Source organism: Tigriopus californicus, chromosome 9 (assembly GCF_007210705.1).
Source record: "Tigriopus californicus strain San Diego chromosome 9, Tcal_SD_v2.1, whole genome shotgun sequence".
NCBI classification, from domain to species: Eukaryota; Metazoa; Arthropoda; class Copepoda; order Harpacticoida; family Harpacticidae; genus Tigriopus; species Tigriopus californicus.
The window spans coordinates 5,991,247-6,010,150 of NC_081448.1; the positions used below are offsets into that span (position 1 = coordinate 5,991,247).

At 41.9% G+C, this 18,904-nt stretch overlaps 1 protein-coding gene across 1 annotated transcript; it reads right to left on the reverse strand.

Annotated features, from left to right (window-relative positions):
* Positions 1 to 1,600: 1,600 nt before the first annotated feature.
* On the reverse strand, positions 1,601 to 18,669 carry LOC131886031 (neo-calmodulin-like). The gene is made up of 4 exons (XM_059234247.1): positions 18,327 to 18,669; positions 13,923 to 14,189; positions 5,266 to 5,382; positions 1,601 to 2,393 (listed from the first exon to the last, which is right to left on the reverse strand). The coding sequence occupies exons 2-4, from the start codon at positions 14,046 to 14,048 to the stop codon at positions 2,142 to 2,144; spliced, it is 495 nt and encodes a 164-aa protein (XP_059090230.1). The 5' UTR covers positions 14,049 to 14,189; positions 18,327 to 18,669; the 3' UTR covers positions 1,601 to 2,141.
* Positions 18,670 to 18,904: the final 235 nt, after the last annotated feature.

Consider the following 18,904-nt stretch of genomic DNA (forward strand, 5'->3'; position numbering starts at 1 on the left):
AATTGTGTGTTCTTGAACTTCAAGAAAGCTATGGACAGGGCGAACCTGCAATATTACAAGACTAATGGTGCAGCCCTGATGAGTAGTCTTGGTCATCGAGATACGTCCATAATTTTCAGTGGTTTATGATTTATCAAAGCTTTTGCCTTGTAAAAAGGTTTTCAATGTTTGTTTACAAGGATATACGTAAATTTTAATGGCCGCAATATCATCAATTTTATCATCAGTTTCTTTTCGGAAAATTAAAGCTAGATTATTGGAGTTTCGTGCATTTCCCATGTTTTTAAAATCCCGAGGGTTCTCCTGCATTTTTTCTCATCATACAGAGGATATTTTCCCTCATAGAATTCAGCGAAGCCAACAATCTCAACATCCATCTGCAAATACCGATATAAAACGGTACTCAAATCCCAAGACTTGTAAGAACATAACAATTCATCAATAACAGTAGTATCTGTTGGACCCCGATCACATTGTAGGCGATTATTGTTAAAAGCAACTGTTTGCAAGACCTTAGGATGGCTGATTTATTAAATAGTGTCGATTGACATGCCATGATGATAAGCAAGAAACATGTTAAAGCCAATCTATTATTCAATTTTTGACACTGAACTGGACCCCATAAATTTGGTTCCTGCCATCCATAAAAGTTTATCAAAGTATCCCACTTTCATAAAACCTAAAACCATATGCGAATAGAAAAAAAACTCAGCCTTTAGTTGATGCCCTCGTAGCTTTGGGGATTTATTTGGCAGCCTTGTAAAAAAGCTGCACTATAAGGTTGTTCAATATGAAATGTATTTGTCTGTTTTTGGTCAGGATTTGTTCCTAAGCTTATAGAGGAAAAAACTCCCAAAATTCCTGCCTGACTTTACTTTTTTCGACCTTCCGTTGAGAGAATAGTCGGAAAGTCGAGGTTCAAATGATGAATAACGCAAAATTACATTGAAAGCGTAAAATTGAATTGAAATGAAGGTGTAGTTTTTTTTTCTCACTCCAGATCATTCTTGTGACGTTTCTTGCGTAGTAAATGCTATAATGACATGCGAGAAAATATTCTTACCGAGTATGCTAGTTCATAGATTTCTAGACACTGGATGTCGGACGACCGACCACTCGGCTGGTAAAACAGTACAATGGATGGTCTCCTGGGAATTGATTACAAACCGGTTTATTGTACTGTTTAGCCAACCGAGTGGTCGGTCGTCCGACATCCAGAGTCTAGAAATCTATGGATAGTTAAAAATGACTGAATCCTTTCTCATATGTCCTATATGCTCATCAACCTGTTTGCTCCTTTGAGTTGAGGATATCATATTGCAGTGAAATCTCATTATAAGAGCTTCTGTTACAGAAACGGCTCAAGTTACAGAATTCAAATACAGTAACCTTGTTGGGGGAAATGCATTGAATTGTTTTTTTTACAAAATCTGTGCTTTGCTCTTCAAACAATCAAAGAAAAGTTTGTATGTATTTCATCCGGAGTTCTATATGGCTTGTTTTTTCACGGTCTTCTGTAATCGCTCCAAGGACTGTAATCTTTCATCAAGAAAACTACTTGAACAATCCAACATTTCAAAAAGTTAAAACGACAACAATATGCTTTCGTCATTTTATTGATTGGCGTATGTGTCACTACAATCCCTCTCACATCACATCACATAATGGTTGGTATACTGGTAAATAAATTCATTTGCTCGGACTCTGGCTGTAAATTATTGAAAAGACACTTGGCTTTTCCTCGAACCTTGAATGGATGGGCGGAAGCACAATCGCAATCATCGGCTTCGTTTTTCGCCTGGCAATATGCGAAGTAGCATTTCCAATGCAGTATCTTTAAGCAGCGTGATCACCATGATTTGCTGATCATAACCAGCCAGAGGCCCCAATGCAATTCGGTGGGTATGGAGACGTGGAGGGAGGAGAGTATCGATACATCAAAGGCCACATGCACTTCACATCCAAAATTGGAAACACGACCCACATTCCTTCTACCCTATAATCGAGACCATACATCTCGTGTCCGTTCAACGCTCGCTCTCTGATGTGCACATAGTTTGTGTGGCGCCTTATTTTCAACGTGAAAATACGTCCGCCCAATGTGGAGCATCGTCATCAGCCTTTTCCCCGAGGAACACTGCTCATTTCATGGACATTGTAGATCCAATCATCATTCTGAACTCTTCGTAGCTGAACACGCCATTTCCGTCCCGATCCGCTGTGTGGAGCATCTCTTCAATCTCGTCTTCACTGAGCTTTTCCGGCAGATTCGAGAGGATCAAACGCATCTCACTGATGGCAATCACGCCCGTACGCTCCTTGTCAAACACGCGGTAAGCCTCTCTGATCTCGTTCTCCGTATCGGATTCCTGCATCTTCTTGACCATCATGACCTGAAAGACAACAGCAACAACAACAACAGCCACATTAGTGCTTGACGGAAACGTGACGAAGCCTGTCTAGACTTTCCTTGTTCCAAAATACCAATTTAGGGAGGAAGCAATTGCAAAAAACATCTTTCAGAACCAGTTGCAATCAAGACATTTTTTCTTTCTTTCACCTGCAAAATATGGTCTCTTAGTGATGACGAGGCCTATGTGTTTTGTCTAAGTTTGACTTTCATGGGTGGTTCTTTTCATCGAGCCCTCTCTCTTTCTCTCTTTCTCTTTGTAGCGTTCGTTCGTTGGAACTTAGAAGAAAGCAACAAGCCGCCAAGACTAAAGAGACACGAAAAAAGGGGGAAGTGGTGCATTAGAGCGAGATTGAGAAGCAAAAAGTCAACCTTATTTTCTCCTCAAGGAAGCGAGAGAGAGAAGTCAATTTCAAGGGGAACGCGAGACTTTTTCCATCTCATCTCCTCCTCCTTCTCCTCCTTCTTCTCCTTTTCTTCCTTCTGTTCTTCCTCCCTTCACCGTCAAAGCCACTCATCCACCCACCAAACCACCAACCTTTTGTGGAGACGGAAAGACATGGGGAGATAACTTTCACCTCGATGATTGCCGAACGCCGAAAAAGTGTAGCCAGAGGCGTTCCACATTTAACAGCCAAATCAATTTTTTGGCTTTGATCGGAAAGGTTAAGTCATCGCATCGTCCCAAGAGGATGTCGGTGCCCAATGCATATCAATAAGGTATTCTAAACGCTTCCTGAAGGAAGGTCAGGCAGGAGAATCGAACTGGGGACCTTTCTCATACTAAGAGACTGCGCTAGACACATTTCTTGCCAAAGTTAGCTTCCAGCACATGGATTTGATGAACCCAGACATCTGGGAAGAAGATTCAGGCTCACTTCGAGTTGTCTTTAAGGCTGATGGGCTAAGCAAGATTCTTTGTGGTGATCTGCTTGACGTTTATTGCCCCACGTCATTCTCCTTTGGTGTACTCGAACATTGATAGACTATTGATTTAGGACATAACAAACAAAATTGTCGAAATGGGCAATCTTGAAAGCAATACCATTTCACAATTCGGTGGGTTTGAGCATAATTTCCCACCACCCATAAATCACGAGGCAAATCAAGAACAAGTTAGGTTCCCAAGCTAACTGTTGATTAAAGCGAAATAAGGAAAATGCTTGGCGGTTAGCCGTTGATAATTGGCAATTTTCTCCAAGTCTGCCAAGTTTGCTCGCGAACAACCATGATGAGATTCTGCGTAATGGTTGATGCCATTCTCGAGCTCTACAGGGTGGGTCCAGGTTTTCCTCTTCCCCTCTTCTCGTTGGGTCTTTCTTTCTTTCCTTCTTTCGTTGGTCCTCTCGTTCGTTCGTGCTGCTTCGGCTAAATCTGGACTCAGAGATTCTCTTGTCTCGGACCCAAAGCCGATCAACTAATTCACCCAAGTGTGAGACTGAGATTAAACCTCTTTCAACCCGAGGAACAAGGGACAAAAAGCGCAATCCTGTCCGTGGAAAATTAGCTCACTGGCGTGGCTCTCTTTCCAAGACAAATGGAGCCATAATTCTTGCCGGATCCATGCACCGTCAACTTCATCGGACATCCCATCTACAAATGGAACGCGCTCAAGGATGAGCTGATCCTAATGTGCAAGATCCGGGCTAGGACATCGATGCATCGATGGAGGTGGATTGTATTGACATTTAAATGGAATATAAATCTTCTGCCAGTCTTCGAGCTTTTGAACCATTTACTATTCGTGCTTGCTTGCCGATCTGGAAAAATCAAAACAGTTTGGGTTTAAAACTGTGTTGGCTTGCCCTACTTGCCCCTAGACCCTTCAAGTTGGGATTTTCTAAGCAAAGCTTGCCTCTCTCTTCAATGCTCAAAGGCCCACTGCCCGATGATGAATGACAATTTTCTTCAAAATCTTCACCACAGGAGCAAGTTTGAGAAACGTTCGTTCGTTCGTTCTCCTCTCACGGTTGGGAACAAAAAAGAGCAGAATTTCATTAAAAGCCAGTCAAAAGCAAAGGCAACAATCGAGGCTAAAAAGTGTCCAAGTCTGAAAAAAAATCGCCCTCCACGACGAGCTTTGATCTCGTTGACAAAGCCCCAAATGGTTGTACAAGAGACAATGGAGGACTCCGAGCAAAAACAGACCCACTAGTCTTTGTCCACAATGAAATGGATGGAGGTGGCACATGGTTCCAAATTCAATTCTTTCATCTGCCAACGAGGCGCCAGATCGCTTCTTCGTCTATTCTTCTTATTCTTATTCCTCTGAGCCTCGTTTTTCTCCAAGTCTCTCTCTCTCTTCAAACTCTCTCCGAGCAGAATACAAAATGTGAAGGTTTTTTGCTTCCTATAAGCGAACGGATTTTATCCCGATTTATCAGATTTTGGCCGCGATACTTGAATGAAATTGGAAAATTGGAAGGCAATAAAACCATTTGAGAAGGCAAAAAGGGCTCCATTCAGCGATCGAAGTTTTGGGGCTTCTTTACAAATTCTTTCACCATCGCTGTCGGTGCAATTTCTATAATCTTTGACCCAATGGAAGGGAGGCAGAGGCCTCAATGCGTCATTTTTTTTTTTTTCGAGGAGAAAACACGGACCGGCAAGTAAGTCTCGGGTTAAGGGTAAGGGTAAAAACTAACAACCAATAGGGCCTTTGATAAATCTCTGCATTGACCGCAATCGCTCACCGGAGGACGTGGAACGGAATTCTGTGTCATTCCGAGCCCATTTCGTGGACCTTCTTCATCGTTGTCCAGGTTCAAGATTGACTCTATTACCTGGTTTTCTTAGAGGCTCTCTCCCCTCCCCCCCGCCCCTCACACTTCTTTGACCAATTGGTTGGTACTCACGCAGAATTCTGGAAATTCGATGGCTCCGGAGCCATCCACGTCGACCTCATTAATCATGTCTTGGACTTCGGCATCGGTGGGATTTTGGCCCAAAGACCTCATCACGGTGGAGAGTTCCTGGAACGAAGCAAGAGAAGATAATTTTACCTGGGTTCGATGTTTTATAGCCTCTCAAGTGTTCATTTTCCACACAGTTCCTTGGCATGCGTCTGACTTGCTCACAAAGAGTTCTGAGAAATTGAATTATCGACAAAGTTCTTTTTTCCTCAGGTAATATTCTATTGAGTGAATGAATGGACTTGAGCTTTCTGAAACAGCTCAGTGAGTCGTTACTCAATGGCATTCGACAGGCTTTTGAAGAGTAATACTTAGAGGCAGCAATCTTCGGTGATTCAAATCATTGATTCAAAAAATATGATAAAAGAATATGACTTTGCAAAAATGTCGTTCAAGACATTTATTGAAATGAACTGGTCAAATATGATGAACAACAAATATAGGCATAAAACTAGTTTTGATGTCAAAACGTAATGAAAATGGGTCCAGTTTGTTCTTCTTCCTTTCAATGCAATAAAGCTTTCAAAAACTAATTTAAGAAGATACCATAAACTAAAAGCCTACTTAGAATTTCATTTTGATGAACAAACTACTTGTCATAATATGTTCAAAAGTAGAATTGGTGTTGGTGGTGGCTAGGGCAAAGGAAAAAAAACTAAGTTGTTTGAACATTGTCAAAGAAACTTTGACCATGACAAAGCTCAAAGTGGGAGAAAAAAAGCGTTTCAATTTAGTGTAAAAGGCGTCTTGAATTCCTGCCACCAATGATATGAAAGGAGGAGCCCTATTCTATATTGTGTACACACATGCCACACATTATGTTGTCAGACTGACGCCTCAATGCAGAGAGCTGACACTCGCCCAATTCTTAGAGATTGTGGAAACAGATCCCCGTTTTCGTGACACCAAAACATTCTGCTTTAGAACCAAGGCTCATTTAAATAAATGCAATGTATAGAAATGAGTGTAAAGTGTGCAACTCACGTTTATTTGAATTTACATAGTACGTACATACATGTTTATGTCTTTAATATGAATCTATAACAAGGCACGCTTAGTCAGAGCTTTGGATGTCATCCTTCAAGGTATTGAACATGGAGCCAAAAAAGACCTTGCACGGTTATGCTGCGCGTACTTTCCTGTATCCTTGACTCAAGTGAGAAGTGAGAATAATGAAAATCCAGTTTCTTATTAAATTGTTATCTCCATACCCACACTGATGGTATTCCCCCAACATAACTTGTCACATCAAAGATCATTACTCTTCAATCCTCAAATAAGGTCTTCACGTAGCAATTGTGAATGAAAGGCCCTTCACATGTGATGGTGATACGTACGTAGTAGTAGAAGAAGTAGTAGTGGTGGCCTGTACTATTTTTGAGGTAGCTCCAACCTCACATCATTTTGCAGCTTGGCATTAGCCAGAGGAAAAACAAATATTTGCTTCCTCCTCTTTCTCCAAAGCCTCCTTGTAGTAATGTACACACGTAGTACGTAGACTGGTACGTTGTCGTCTACATACATAGTAGTACATACACTGCACACAGACAAAACCAACTCAGTCGTCCAACTCAAGCACCATGTTTGTAGCCTCACATGGAACCCAATCATAGAGTAAGAAAATAAGAATAGCCGAACGTGTGGACTGAACACAGGAAACGTCATCGCGTTTCCACTGCGAAGTGGCCATTTGGCCAAGTCTTGGAGAAGAAACAAGTCGTAATACAATTACGGAACCCCCTCAGCGATAGCAACATACCCTAGCCGTACCCGTCAGTTCCTTCCTCAAGCTTCCTTCCGTCCCACACCCAATTGGAAAAAATGCCCAATAAAAGCGCTTTGAGAGGCATTTTCCAAGGCATTCCCTACGGCGACACATGAAAGAGGGTCCCTGGGAACTTGATTTGTTCAGTATGTCCCTCGACATGTGCGTTTACGTATGAGAAGGCAGTACGGTCTTGGCCGTTATTGTTCCACGCTTTTAAGATCGTAGTACATAACAGGCAAACAAACATCAACAGACTGGAACTGAACTATTTCAAAAGTGTAGAGTATTAGTATAAACGACCCCGTTTCCGCAATTGGACCAAGCTGCCTCAAGATCTGGTGTGAAAGGACCACTTCATCTTAGGGCTCAGAACACAGAGAAATGGTTACCGAGAGAAGACAAGACCGAAAATGCCTTTACTCACGAGAATGGAAACTCTCTCTGGGCGTTTCACAAAGCTTCAAACCCTGCCACCAACTATGACGTTTATCCCTTAAGCTGGTTACTACCATACTTGTTCCAGTGGGAACTTCTTCAGTTTATCGTGGTTCGCTGATAGCCGAGTCAGTCTTCCTGGGCCATTTCAAATGAGCCATTAAACACTGATGACCAAAGCAAACGCCCTGAAATTGCATCAGGCCCGAGCTCCACTCGTTCCTAGTAGAACATGGACACGGATTCCGAGCGTTTGCAACAATTACAGTTTGGCATTTAAAACCGGACAAAGGATGCAGCCGGTTTCAACCTTGATATTGATTTTACAGCTCTTATCAATAAAAACAGAAAAGGCAAATAAGTTGCGCATAGCCCCCTTACGCTGCACGAAATATGTTTTACGTTCTGCGCTTTGTCATTCAGCCTCTACCAAATAAAGGGCCGATAGGGCCAATTCCTCTTTTTCATAATGATGCGTTTGTTTTATTTTTGGCTAATTCTATCAAAATCTTATTTTTAATTAGCCCCGGGTCACATAATGTCCGGAAAAGATATTGCGTTGAAGGCAAGGCAAAAGCAGTTAATTTAGCAATCTAATGTACCTCTTCCCGTTTTCTTTGGGCCGTGTGACGTTGCAAGTAAGGGCCCTTATTCAGATGGTCGATTATCTAATATTTGAACAATATTCAATTAGCTTATCTCAAAATTTTGTGGGAAGATATGAACATGACATTTTTGATACATCTAATTTTACCTGCAGCGTTATGACGTCCGCCAAAGATGATCTTAATATCCACTTTTCCTTATCATGTCCCAGAAAAGCATTCGCTCAGTTCTAAAGAGTAATGAGAGTGACGTGCTTGGGTGCAAACTCTCCAGATTATTGCCAGTAAGACCAACAGGACATTGCATGTTGAGTTAATGTGAACTTGGGCTATTTCACCCGTTTTTAGAACTGAGCCCAATTCGTTAAAGCAAAGATTGATTCTTGGATCGAGAAAAGATTCTACATATGCACCATACAGTAGCACGATCTTTTCTCGATCCTAGATTCACTCCGTCGCTTTAAAGAATTGAGCTCTGGTGACCGACTCTAGATGATATGGAGCTTGCAGGAGCTTTACACTCCAATAGATCTTTTAAGAACTAGCCTAGAATTCTATTAGGCAATGAATTGAACTCGAAGATTCATGTCAGGACATTTATCCCTTCTAGAAAGTTCAACACCAACAAGAATCTACCTTCCTGACTGACACCACAACGCACTCGTTTTGGAGGCTACGTATTTCATTCCGAACCTGGTTAGTTGTCACGGCCCATTTACTCAAAAAAACCATTCCAATGAAACGTCCCATTCCGACATTGAAATGAGAAGACGGGATCTTAAAATGTCTATTCGGCATTTTTTCTTATGGGAAACCCGATTTCCAATGGCCAAAGAGAAACCAGCGAATGAGAACGGCCTTCTAGGCATCCATCCTTCGGAGTCTATTGAAAGGGGGGGCAATATTTCTTGGAGAAGATTAAGCCAAATCTCATTTTCTGAGGACTTGACGAACTTTTCCCCTTATTGTTGAGTCTCTACGAGTGTCTAGTGTCTACTCTTGTAAAGGACCTTGTCCCATCAGAACAGGAAAAGAAGGGAAGGAGGGACGAACTTGAACACATTATAAACTTTTCCCTTCAATTTCCTGCATTGTGCCTTCTCCTCCCTTTTCCTCTTTCTTCTCTCGGTCTTCTCATGTTTGTTTCTTCTTGGTCTAAGGAAGGGCAATAGAAACATTTTTGGGGCACCATAGATCGGAGGGACCTCTAAATATCTGAACAAGGATATTACAATGACTCCACCCTTATGATAAGGGAATGTGGGGGATAAGTTTCTAACAAGCTTGGAAAAATAGAGAAAAAAAGAGGAAAGAAGGAGCAAAATAGGAGCCAAAACTGATAGTTTTCCGACGCAAAATGATAACGGCTTATATCTACGAAAGTCGGTAGTAAAGTTGAGAAAAATCCTTCACGTCCAAATTTTCAGGTGTAGAAAAAATAAGAATTTGGCTTTTCCAACTCTTAGCACTTGTTTGAATGAAACTTTGAGGAGAAAGTGAACCCTCGCTTCGATTTGAGAGAACTTCCGTCAACTGCAATGCCCGTTAGCGCAAAATGGCCTGAGAAGAGGGATATGGAATTTCACAATACGTATTCACATTCGAGGCGAATTTATCACGCCAACCAGACCCAACACAGAATCGAGTGAGCCCCAAATGGCTTTGAAGATGAAGGTGAAACTAACCGACCAACGAAGGCAACATTCTTCAAAGACAGGCCCAATCTAAACATTTTGGAATGTGGGCTCCATATTTTGGGTCCTCGCGGCCCTGATTGAAACCGTATGTGGTAAGAAGAGGAGATTATTTGACTACATATTTGAGTTCGTGAACTTGGCTTTCACTCTTTTCCTCCAATATTGTCCCCACTCCCCTGAGGAGCCTATCATGGAGCACCTATGAATGCTCAATTGTTCATGTGGTGCGTGAGCACTCAATGAGGGAGTGATCCCATTTCATGCTCAGCTGGATAGAGAAGGTGTTTCGCCATTGGCACCTCTTTCTCAGCCTCACTCATATCCTGGCTTCACGTTTCATCTAACCCGCTCTTGAGTCATATGGATGAAGAATCATCGAAAATACCGTACAACGCCTAGCTGACTTGGAATCCAGGAATCCACTCAAGTCGGTGGTTCTTTTGGGCTCATCTGTTCAATGAGATCAAGTCTGGCCGGGCGCTTGGTTGTTTGGGGGGGCACGAATGGGCCAGATAATTGGTGGTTGGTCGTACGTCGACCACAATATGGCACCATCAAGTGTTTGCTCAAAGACTCAGATTGTTGGAAGACGATATGAGGCAATGAAAGGAGATGAGCGCTTGTGGTCATTTTTTGGTCTAATGCATGCAAGATATTCCTGGAATGTACCACTCACTGCACATAGGCTGGTCTTGATGATGGGTTGAGCTAGAACTCTAGGTTGAGCCATCGACAAGGGGCTGAAGAATGACCGCTCACCAAAACCTCTACAAAGGGAACCAAAGTGACCAAAAAGGAATTGGAAACTTTTTTCCTCTGGCAGCTCCAAGGGAGAAGAACCGAGAAGAAAAGGAGTTGGAGGTGGAACATCCCAATGCATCTTCTTCTTCATGTCCTCCTTCACGTCGACACTAAGGATACTACTCCCTTCATTAGTGCCGCAAAAAAAGTTTCCATCACATAAATTGAGCTCGTCGGTGTTGCTCCACCCGGAGGAACATTCTGTAGGGAAAACCTTTTTTCTTCCAGAAAATGGGAGCCTAGGCGGTTTGACTTCAATCAAAACACTTTCTATGTGACGTTAAGAATGAAAAGTGACACTCCATGGTGCTCAAAGTAACAGAGGAAATTCTCACTTGATTTACAACCGTCTACTTGAAACACGAGGAGAGTTTGACGGGGGTTAGAAATCCTCCTGGAATTAGTTAGTTAGGAAAACACACACAGCCTCTTTTGGGGACCTCTTCAGATTTTTGTGCTAAAAACTATACAGAGGTTAAAAATTGAATCCAGACACCTTTCAAAGCCAGACTTTGTATGATTATATATATCTTGAAACAGTTCCGTTCAATAGACAACGAAATCGAGGATATTGTGGCCGATTTCGTTAGCTTACGTACACTCCTTTGATATTCTATCGTGGGTCCCAATGGGCAAAGTTTTTTCCCATTCCACAACTATTATTCATCCTTCGCTAATATTCCTAAATAGTTGAACTGATCAATGAACTCTATGCTAGTAGTTCTGTTTTGTGCTTTAGGTACAGTGGAGTACAAAGATCACCCCCAAATCCAATATGGGAAACCAATCATGATGAAAAAGAAGCAGAAGAAATGGGAAGAAGTCAGAGCAGGAGGGGCTAAGTTGAATGAATGAATGAGTCAGTGAGTAAAGGTGCAAGTGGCTCGTGGATTCCCATCAGAGATTAAGTGGGACTTTATGGGCTTAGGGGAGGCTAGGAGATCTTCAGGAGGGCGCTTTGAATATCAAGTGAGTTTGTTATTATGCTAATAAAGTGTGCATCGACCATCGACCGACACCAACCAACCATAAAACACCGACAAGCACGCGGTAAAAAACGGTCGAACAGCAGGCATGCTTTATTTGGTGGTCCACGGTGATCCACGTGTTTGGAAGGACCCCCTAAACGTATAATCAAAAACAGGAACCAAAGACCTTGGGTAAATATGGTGTATTTGACCTGGTTCCACAAACTTAGGCTCTTTATTCGTTGCTAATTCTTTGGCAAGGAAATGGGCCAGAAAGGATATCCTGATAGGGAAACAAGGATTTGGAAAACTCATGAAAGAACTAGAACTTGAAATTAAACCAGTTTGAGAAACAGGGCCAATCTTCGCATTTGCAAGAGATCTAGGTTTATACCAGATTCACGTATTGAGTCTAGCCGGTCTAGAGATAAATAATGGCCACAATATTGCGATTCAGAAAATGTATAATGTAAGATTCGAAATTGAATCTATAAACCTTGTACGAGGTAGAAACTCAAAATCTCTAACATGTCTTTTCAAGGTTCCGTTCTGGTTGCAAATTTGAATCGAGTGAAAGCCGAGGGAAACGTTCTGAATTGATTCTCTATGTACTCCACTTTCCATATAGAAAAATACTTTGAGAGAACCATCACTCTCTTTGAATCTACCCAAAGGTCTCGCATAATTTGTCTAAGGTCATACATCAAAATCTCGAAAAATGGTGTCATGAATTCCATGATTGCCTAAGAATGGTTTGAGCAAAGAAGGGGTGACAGCTCTCGTGCTTGAATTGTTGAGGCTATGTATGCCTTACACGTACTTGGCCCATTTACAAGGTTCAATACTCAAGCAAGCGGAAATTCTTTGGAATAGCGAGAGTAGAAGCAAGGTTTAATTTCCTGTCTCAATGGCGTTTTCCCATTTCTCATTTAAGTGTTCTACACACTTTAGAATTCAATGGTCCCCATTTCCTGCTTGAGAACGACGGCAAACGTATTTGGTTGGCTCTCTTGATCCAATATATAGTATGTGTGTGTACGACAAATGCTATTGTGCCATGGTCCCATTTCTATTCATGCATTAGGAGGAAACCACAAATGAGCCGCAGTATTGCGAAATACGCAAGACAACCAGCTAATGGATAAATACCAAAGGAAGGGGAAGAAATGTAGCCACATCTCAAAACTGTATCATTGCACGATGATGAGAAACAAAATGTATGTCTTAGGAAACCCCGATAGATACCCAGTTCCATCCAGGCTTCAAACCCCTCTCAGGTCTGAAATTGCTGGCTAATCTCGGACATCCCTCACGTTGTTGGTTTTTCGAGTTATCTGTATTTCTACCAAGTGCCCAAAGGACTTTGGCAACTTTTCAGGAGCCATCATGGAAAATGGCCCTGAGGGTGCATTTCTAGTTCCACGGAACCTATCAACCGACCGACCCACCCTATTTGCAAAGCTTGAGACTTGAACAAGACGAGGCAGCCACATGCCAGGAAAATTCCACCAGAAACGGATGAGAGAAAGGGAGAGAAGGAGCAAGAAAGAAAGAATAATGTACCGGTGTCCAGTGCCAGTGGTGACCTTACGATGTTCCAACATATCAGAAGCACAATGGTCCCTAGAGGTCATTTTTTGCCAAAGGCCATCAAATGATTTTCATCAAAAAAAACCTAGAGCCCTCCTGTATGGTTAACGTAAGGATGGATCACGTCCAATCTTGAGCTTGGAATAGAACGTACATTTCAGAGCGAAAAAAACTCCAAAGAGGATCATAGAGAACGTTTTGGAAGGAAGCCTCGTTGATAGATGTTCAAACTAAGAACCACATGATTGATCATCTTATCCCTTTGATCCCGTTTCACTTCCACTAACCTCAAAACTACACCTCAGTACACAAGTAAATAATCCCTTAAAACGTGGTATTATGAAGTGGGAGCAAATAGCTTGCTTTCTAAGTTTAGTCATTTTCCTAAAGAGATAAGTTGTCGTACTCAGGCAACTTGTTGCTCAGCTCAAAAATCTCACATAAAAAAACTTTGGAAGAAAATCTGAATCTCACCGAGGAACACATGGACCTTGTGAGGCACCTACATTTTGTCACATTTTGTTTACTCCCAACTTCTATATATGTACTCGTAGGTACAGTGCTTCATCGTCGCTCATCATCCATCTCTTTCGACGAACTTGTTTCACGGAGTGACAGACAGGAGACGAGGGAAAATGCCAACCCAAACAGGTGCATCTACACGCTCTATCCACTGCGTTGTTCTGAGAAGATGGGTCCAGAATGTGGGACAAATTTCTTTAGACCTGCTGCCTACCTTGGTTGTAATGGTTCCATCTTGGTTCTTGTCGAAGACAGTAAAGGCTTCCTTGAAAGTGGCCAACTCATCCGCTGTGAGCGATTCCAAGATTTTTCGCCTATCAGCCTCGGTAAATGTGGTCATTTTTTATGTTGCCTCTCTGTTTGTGTGATAGCTCTGGAATTGTTCCCTTTCAAAGCCACGTGATCTCCTCCAAACCGTTGGTTTGATGTGCTTCTCCAATTAGAGTTCCCCAATCTTCACGTGTTCTCATTTTGGAACCACCTGGAATGATTACAAAGAGGAACCATACATGTCTTAATGAATAGAGAAAAGGCGAAGAAGGCATTCATACACTCTTGGGAACAGGGAACAACTGAAATGACAAAGGCAAACCAGAGCAAGTTAATCGTTCTTTCTCTGAGGAGGTACTTTAAGAGTGAGAGTCTCCTGGGCAACCAGAGCCATTAAAAGATTGGTAACTAGATCACAAAGGAATCATCATTTCATGGGAGAGGAACATTAATTCAGTGCCTTCACTTCTTGAGCCTTTCTCATTTGCCAATGTTTCATGAGATTCTGCAGACTCAAAATACTTTTTTCCCTCTACCTATACAGGATAATTGCTAGCCTCTCGAGGACAGAAATCTACTCTTTATCCAATAATTACGCAAAGCCTAAAGCACGTATTTGACAAGGTGAAGCCTCATCTCTGTTGGGAAAGACATGCCCACAATGACAAAAACAACGTCAACAACTTTCAGTTTGTTGTTCTTTAGAAAGGGCTCGAGCATGTTCAATTCAGAAAACATTTCCTTTCTTCATGGAGAGTTTGGAAGCAAAGAGAAGCATGTTGATCCAACAATGTTCCATCGCAAACTTAGCGGTATCCGACGTTTTAGAATGCCAGACAGTTTCTCTTTTTTTAGGACGAATCTCATTTCTTTTAGACTAAAGCAAAATTGAACATTCAAATCATTTAAAGGCTCGTCAAAATTGACGACCCAAGGAGCAATCTATCCTGGTTCCTCCTATGGTGGCGACCTAATACATTAGAGACGACAAGCTAGCAGAAATAAGAGCACAAAATCAAAGAACATTTTACTTTTCTTTTCATATGCCAAGGTTTGTTCTTGCGACATCTTGGAAACTGTGGGTCTGTCTGGAAATACTCTGTTGCGCATTGGACCAGAAGCAATCAAACCAGCCGGTGCTACTTTCAATGAATTTCAGATATTGTTCAATTTCAAGAAACATAACCGAAAGAAGCTTGTTTTCTCTATGAAATGTCGGCTCTAATATATCTGTAAATAAGTTGAACATAGTGATATGTGACTTGGACCGCCCTCTCCCTTCACCTTAATCAAGACATGATGGGATCAAACTTGAGGAAGAACACCCATAATCTTGTGCCTTTTATATGTTTAGCTTTTGCTGTCTGAATTGATGTGGACTTGACTAGCCCTCTAATATGGACTAACTGACAAAGATTCTAAGAAACGCAGTAACACGCGCAAAAAGTTAAAGGGAAGCTGATATGTTCAAAGTCCAGTAGGCGTGGAGCAAAATGATTAATTAGTTTGACTTAATTACAGCCAAAGAAAACCACCACAGGCAACAACAGCAATGCAAGTCCCATTTGGAAAGTTAATCCTTTGATCTTGGCAATCATTTCCTCAAGAACGGGAGTCATTCATTAAGAATGGGAGGAGCGAAGAGAAAAATAAAGATCACTCAAGGTAAGCACGTAGTAGGAGGAGAGTTCGTTAGTTACCAATGACGAAGATTTATTGTTCGTTCAACCATTTGGATTACTTCAATAAGATTTGGACCAAAATAAGCCCTTTGGGTGTCAAATTACATGGATCGAAGTAAACACCTTGTACGAGAGTGGAGGAGACTTCTTTTCCATTTGAGACCTTTTCCGATCCACCCTCTATGAGGTGTTTCAAGACAAATGGACCACCAGAAGTTTATTGATATAAATTAGATTTAAAGTCATGATAAAAAAAGTAGTTTTTGCATTCCTGTCCGCAAAAATTTTGATTCCCTCGAGACATCGAATAAATCAGATTTTACTGCATACGCGGATGAACTTTCGACCAATTCATTTCAGGATGCTTTTCAAGAGGTTGGAAATTTGTAGAAATGGGAAACTTTTGGACCCTCTGATTTATGAATGCCGATTTAATTTTAAGCGGTGAAAAATCTGGGGCATGGCCAGGCTCCCCATCAATGTCCCAGAAGCTTGTCTAAATTCATTCGAAGCATCTTTGGGTCTCCCGAGAGTGATGAGCAGGAGCCACATCCAGCTGGTCTAATACTTGGGACCTGTGTTTTGACCAATCTACTTTTGCGAGATCCGATCAAAAGAATAATACTTTCCAGGCATATTGTGTTGATAGATAATTGCAAGCTCTAGTTTGTGCACTATCAATAACATTTCTGATTCATTGCATCAATGTGCATTTACCCAAGTCAGGACATTTTGCAACACCCTATAGTATGATACTTACTCGTACAGTAGGAGTAAACACCGTTTCACTCGCTTTGCCAGAGAACTAATCTAATCATAGGTATGAAATTACCTATCAAAAAAAGTGGATTGATCTAGCTACTGTTTGGCTCCATTGGTCAGTGAGGGTCAAAGTTCTGTTCCTGATATTCAACCAAAAGTGGCAAAATGGTACAAACCCGCTAACTGCTTACAAACAATCTTTTAATCGATTGATCGAATTAAGATTAGCGTTGGCCTTGTCACTCTGGAATCTAGACCACAAGGCATAAAATGACCTCTTTGAAATTTGGAGTGAAGATAATGGTTCTTCAGTTCTTCTTGGATGGCAACTAGATTCATTTTAAGGTCAACTTTTCTAGACGTTTGCGATACTAAACACGCCTCGAAAATGGTTCAAGATGGGTTCTAACGGATGCAACTTTGATTGTTGGCACCACTTGCTCAAAATGCTGATCTTGATGCTAAAGCAAAGGTGAAACCCGTGTTGGCTCAAAAAGTTTGAGAGTGAACTCCAATTTCAACGACTCATGAATAAATGAACCATCGACCTTAAAGCAAACCTATCCGGTTGGAAAACTCTATTCTTGCATTCTTTAAATTAATGCGTCCTTTTATATTATAAATCAGCAGCCAATCAAGGGCGCTTTGGCTTCACCTAATAGGATCCTATACAAGATTCGTCTTGAGCACAGAGGATATCCGTAGCGTCTTGTTGTTATCAAAGGAAAAGGCCTTGAGGATAGAAAAGTGTCAGAGCCTTCTAGAAAGTGACAATGAAGAGAAGGAGAGAAGTAGAATGATCACAAGACAGAAGCAGAGGACAAGTAAGATTTAGGATGACTCCCAAATGAAGATGGATCAACTCGACTGTTGACAATGTTAGAGCTCGAGTGTTTCAAACACGATCACCCACCCAACTATCTAACCAAACAAGGAACCCTGCCGCCATTATTGTTGTTCTTCTTTAATCCACTCATCATAAAAGAGGAGAAATGGAGGATCTGGCTTCCAGAGACACGAGTGAAATATTACTCCTTTAGAGACCGAAAGACGTGTCAAAGCTGACCGACTGTTTCACTCCGTGCTTGACACAGAGTCTTGTTTGTATCTCAGCTCTTGACTCACTACGTGGCTGTTGCTCTTCAGAGACATTCTTCTATGCATTGGAGACAGTTCACTGGTGTAACAACTTTGAGATGTAGATTGTCAGATCGTTTGAGGGCGAGCCATGGAACCATAGTTTTTATGTACTACTACATCAACTGGAAAGCTCGTTGATTCTAATCATTATTATCTAACCATAATCTTGAGGACTGTCTGCTTTTGTCAGGCTACAGTAGAGTTACCATGGGCGACAGCTATCGAATTTTGGTCACGTCAGCTATTTGAGATGAACGGTTTTCCATCACAAAGATTGATGAGCGAAGAGCTTCGCCGATTGCTGACGAAAGCTAAGAGCTTGTATCACTCCTTCACCATCCTGAATCTAGCATGGGAGAACTAAGAACCTTCCAGCTCCATCGGATAAGCTCAAACTCATATTCTATGAGTATTATTTAACAATACGTTGAGACGCTTCAAGCATTTCGCTGATATCGCTCTTTAAGTCGAATTTCAGTAGGAAGTTTTTGAAATGCTTGCGTTATTTGGAGTTGGCAGTGCTTCACAACTTGTCAGAGAGTCAGATCCGAAAGTTTTGTGGTACTCATTTTTGCAAACAAAAAACTTTGATCAAGCAACCATTGGGATACGAATCTCATTTCGCAACTTTTTGACAGTCGACAAAACTGAACCAAATACTCTCGGGCGTCGTTCAGGCAGGCAGGTAGCAGGAAGGTAGGGAGGGACTTTTTCCATGGTGCCAAATGTGAGTGTCTAGCTTTTGCAATTGATGTGACCGTTACCGAGTTATCCAGACTTTGATTCGAAATCCAATTGGGCCACAAACCTTCGGATTGAGCTCAAATCCAGCTCCTCTAAAGCTGAGGTTTGATCCTCTTGATGTCACATCTGCGAAACACCAACCACTAAACCACGCGTTGATCTGTTTCTTGTTGCTTTTTCATGGTCTTGATCTCCTTCGTCTTCCTCTTCGTCTTGAGTCCTCGTCGACCTTGCACTACTAACTGGAAACGTCGTGTTTCCCTCGGTTTTCTGCTTCCCCTCTTCCTTCCACGAAGGCTCCTTCTTCCTTTTCTTCTTCTTCCACCTCCTCCCTCCTCTTCTCGCTCCTCTTCTCTGAATCTGATGGCCATGCTCCACTCGGGAAACGAGTTGATCTGCCCACTCGTGGAAAGAAGTGAGTGTGGGAGTGACTACGGGTGTGCATATGGGTTTAGGTGGGTGAGTGAGTGTCTCTATGTTGGGAGAGGGGGGGGGCGGGCTCAATTCAGGTTTGTTGCTTGCCAGAGAGTCTTCCTCTGTTGTGGCAGTAAGTTTGCCTCTTCTCCCCCTTCTCTGGTTCCATTTTCCCGGTGTTCGC

What these genes read in the sequence shown, in the direction of transcription:
- LOC131886031 (XM_059234247.1), bottom strand. Translation starts at nt 14,048, where the DNA reads ATGACCACATTTACCGAGGCTGATAGGCGAAAAATCTTGGAATCGCTC. An exon ending in ATGGAACCATTACAACCAAG is followed by an intron (nt 5,383 to 13,922) that starts GTAGGCAGCAGG and finishes GCTTCGTTCCAG; the next exon opens with GAACTCTCCACCGTGATGAG. An exon ending in TCGAATTTCCAGAATTCTGC is followed by an intron (nt 2,394 to 5,265) that starts GTGAGTACCAAC and finishes GTTGTCTTTCAG; the next exon opens with GTCATGATGGTCAAGAAGAT.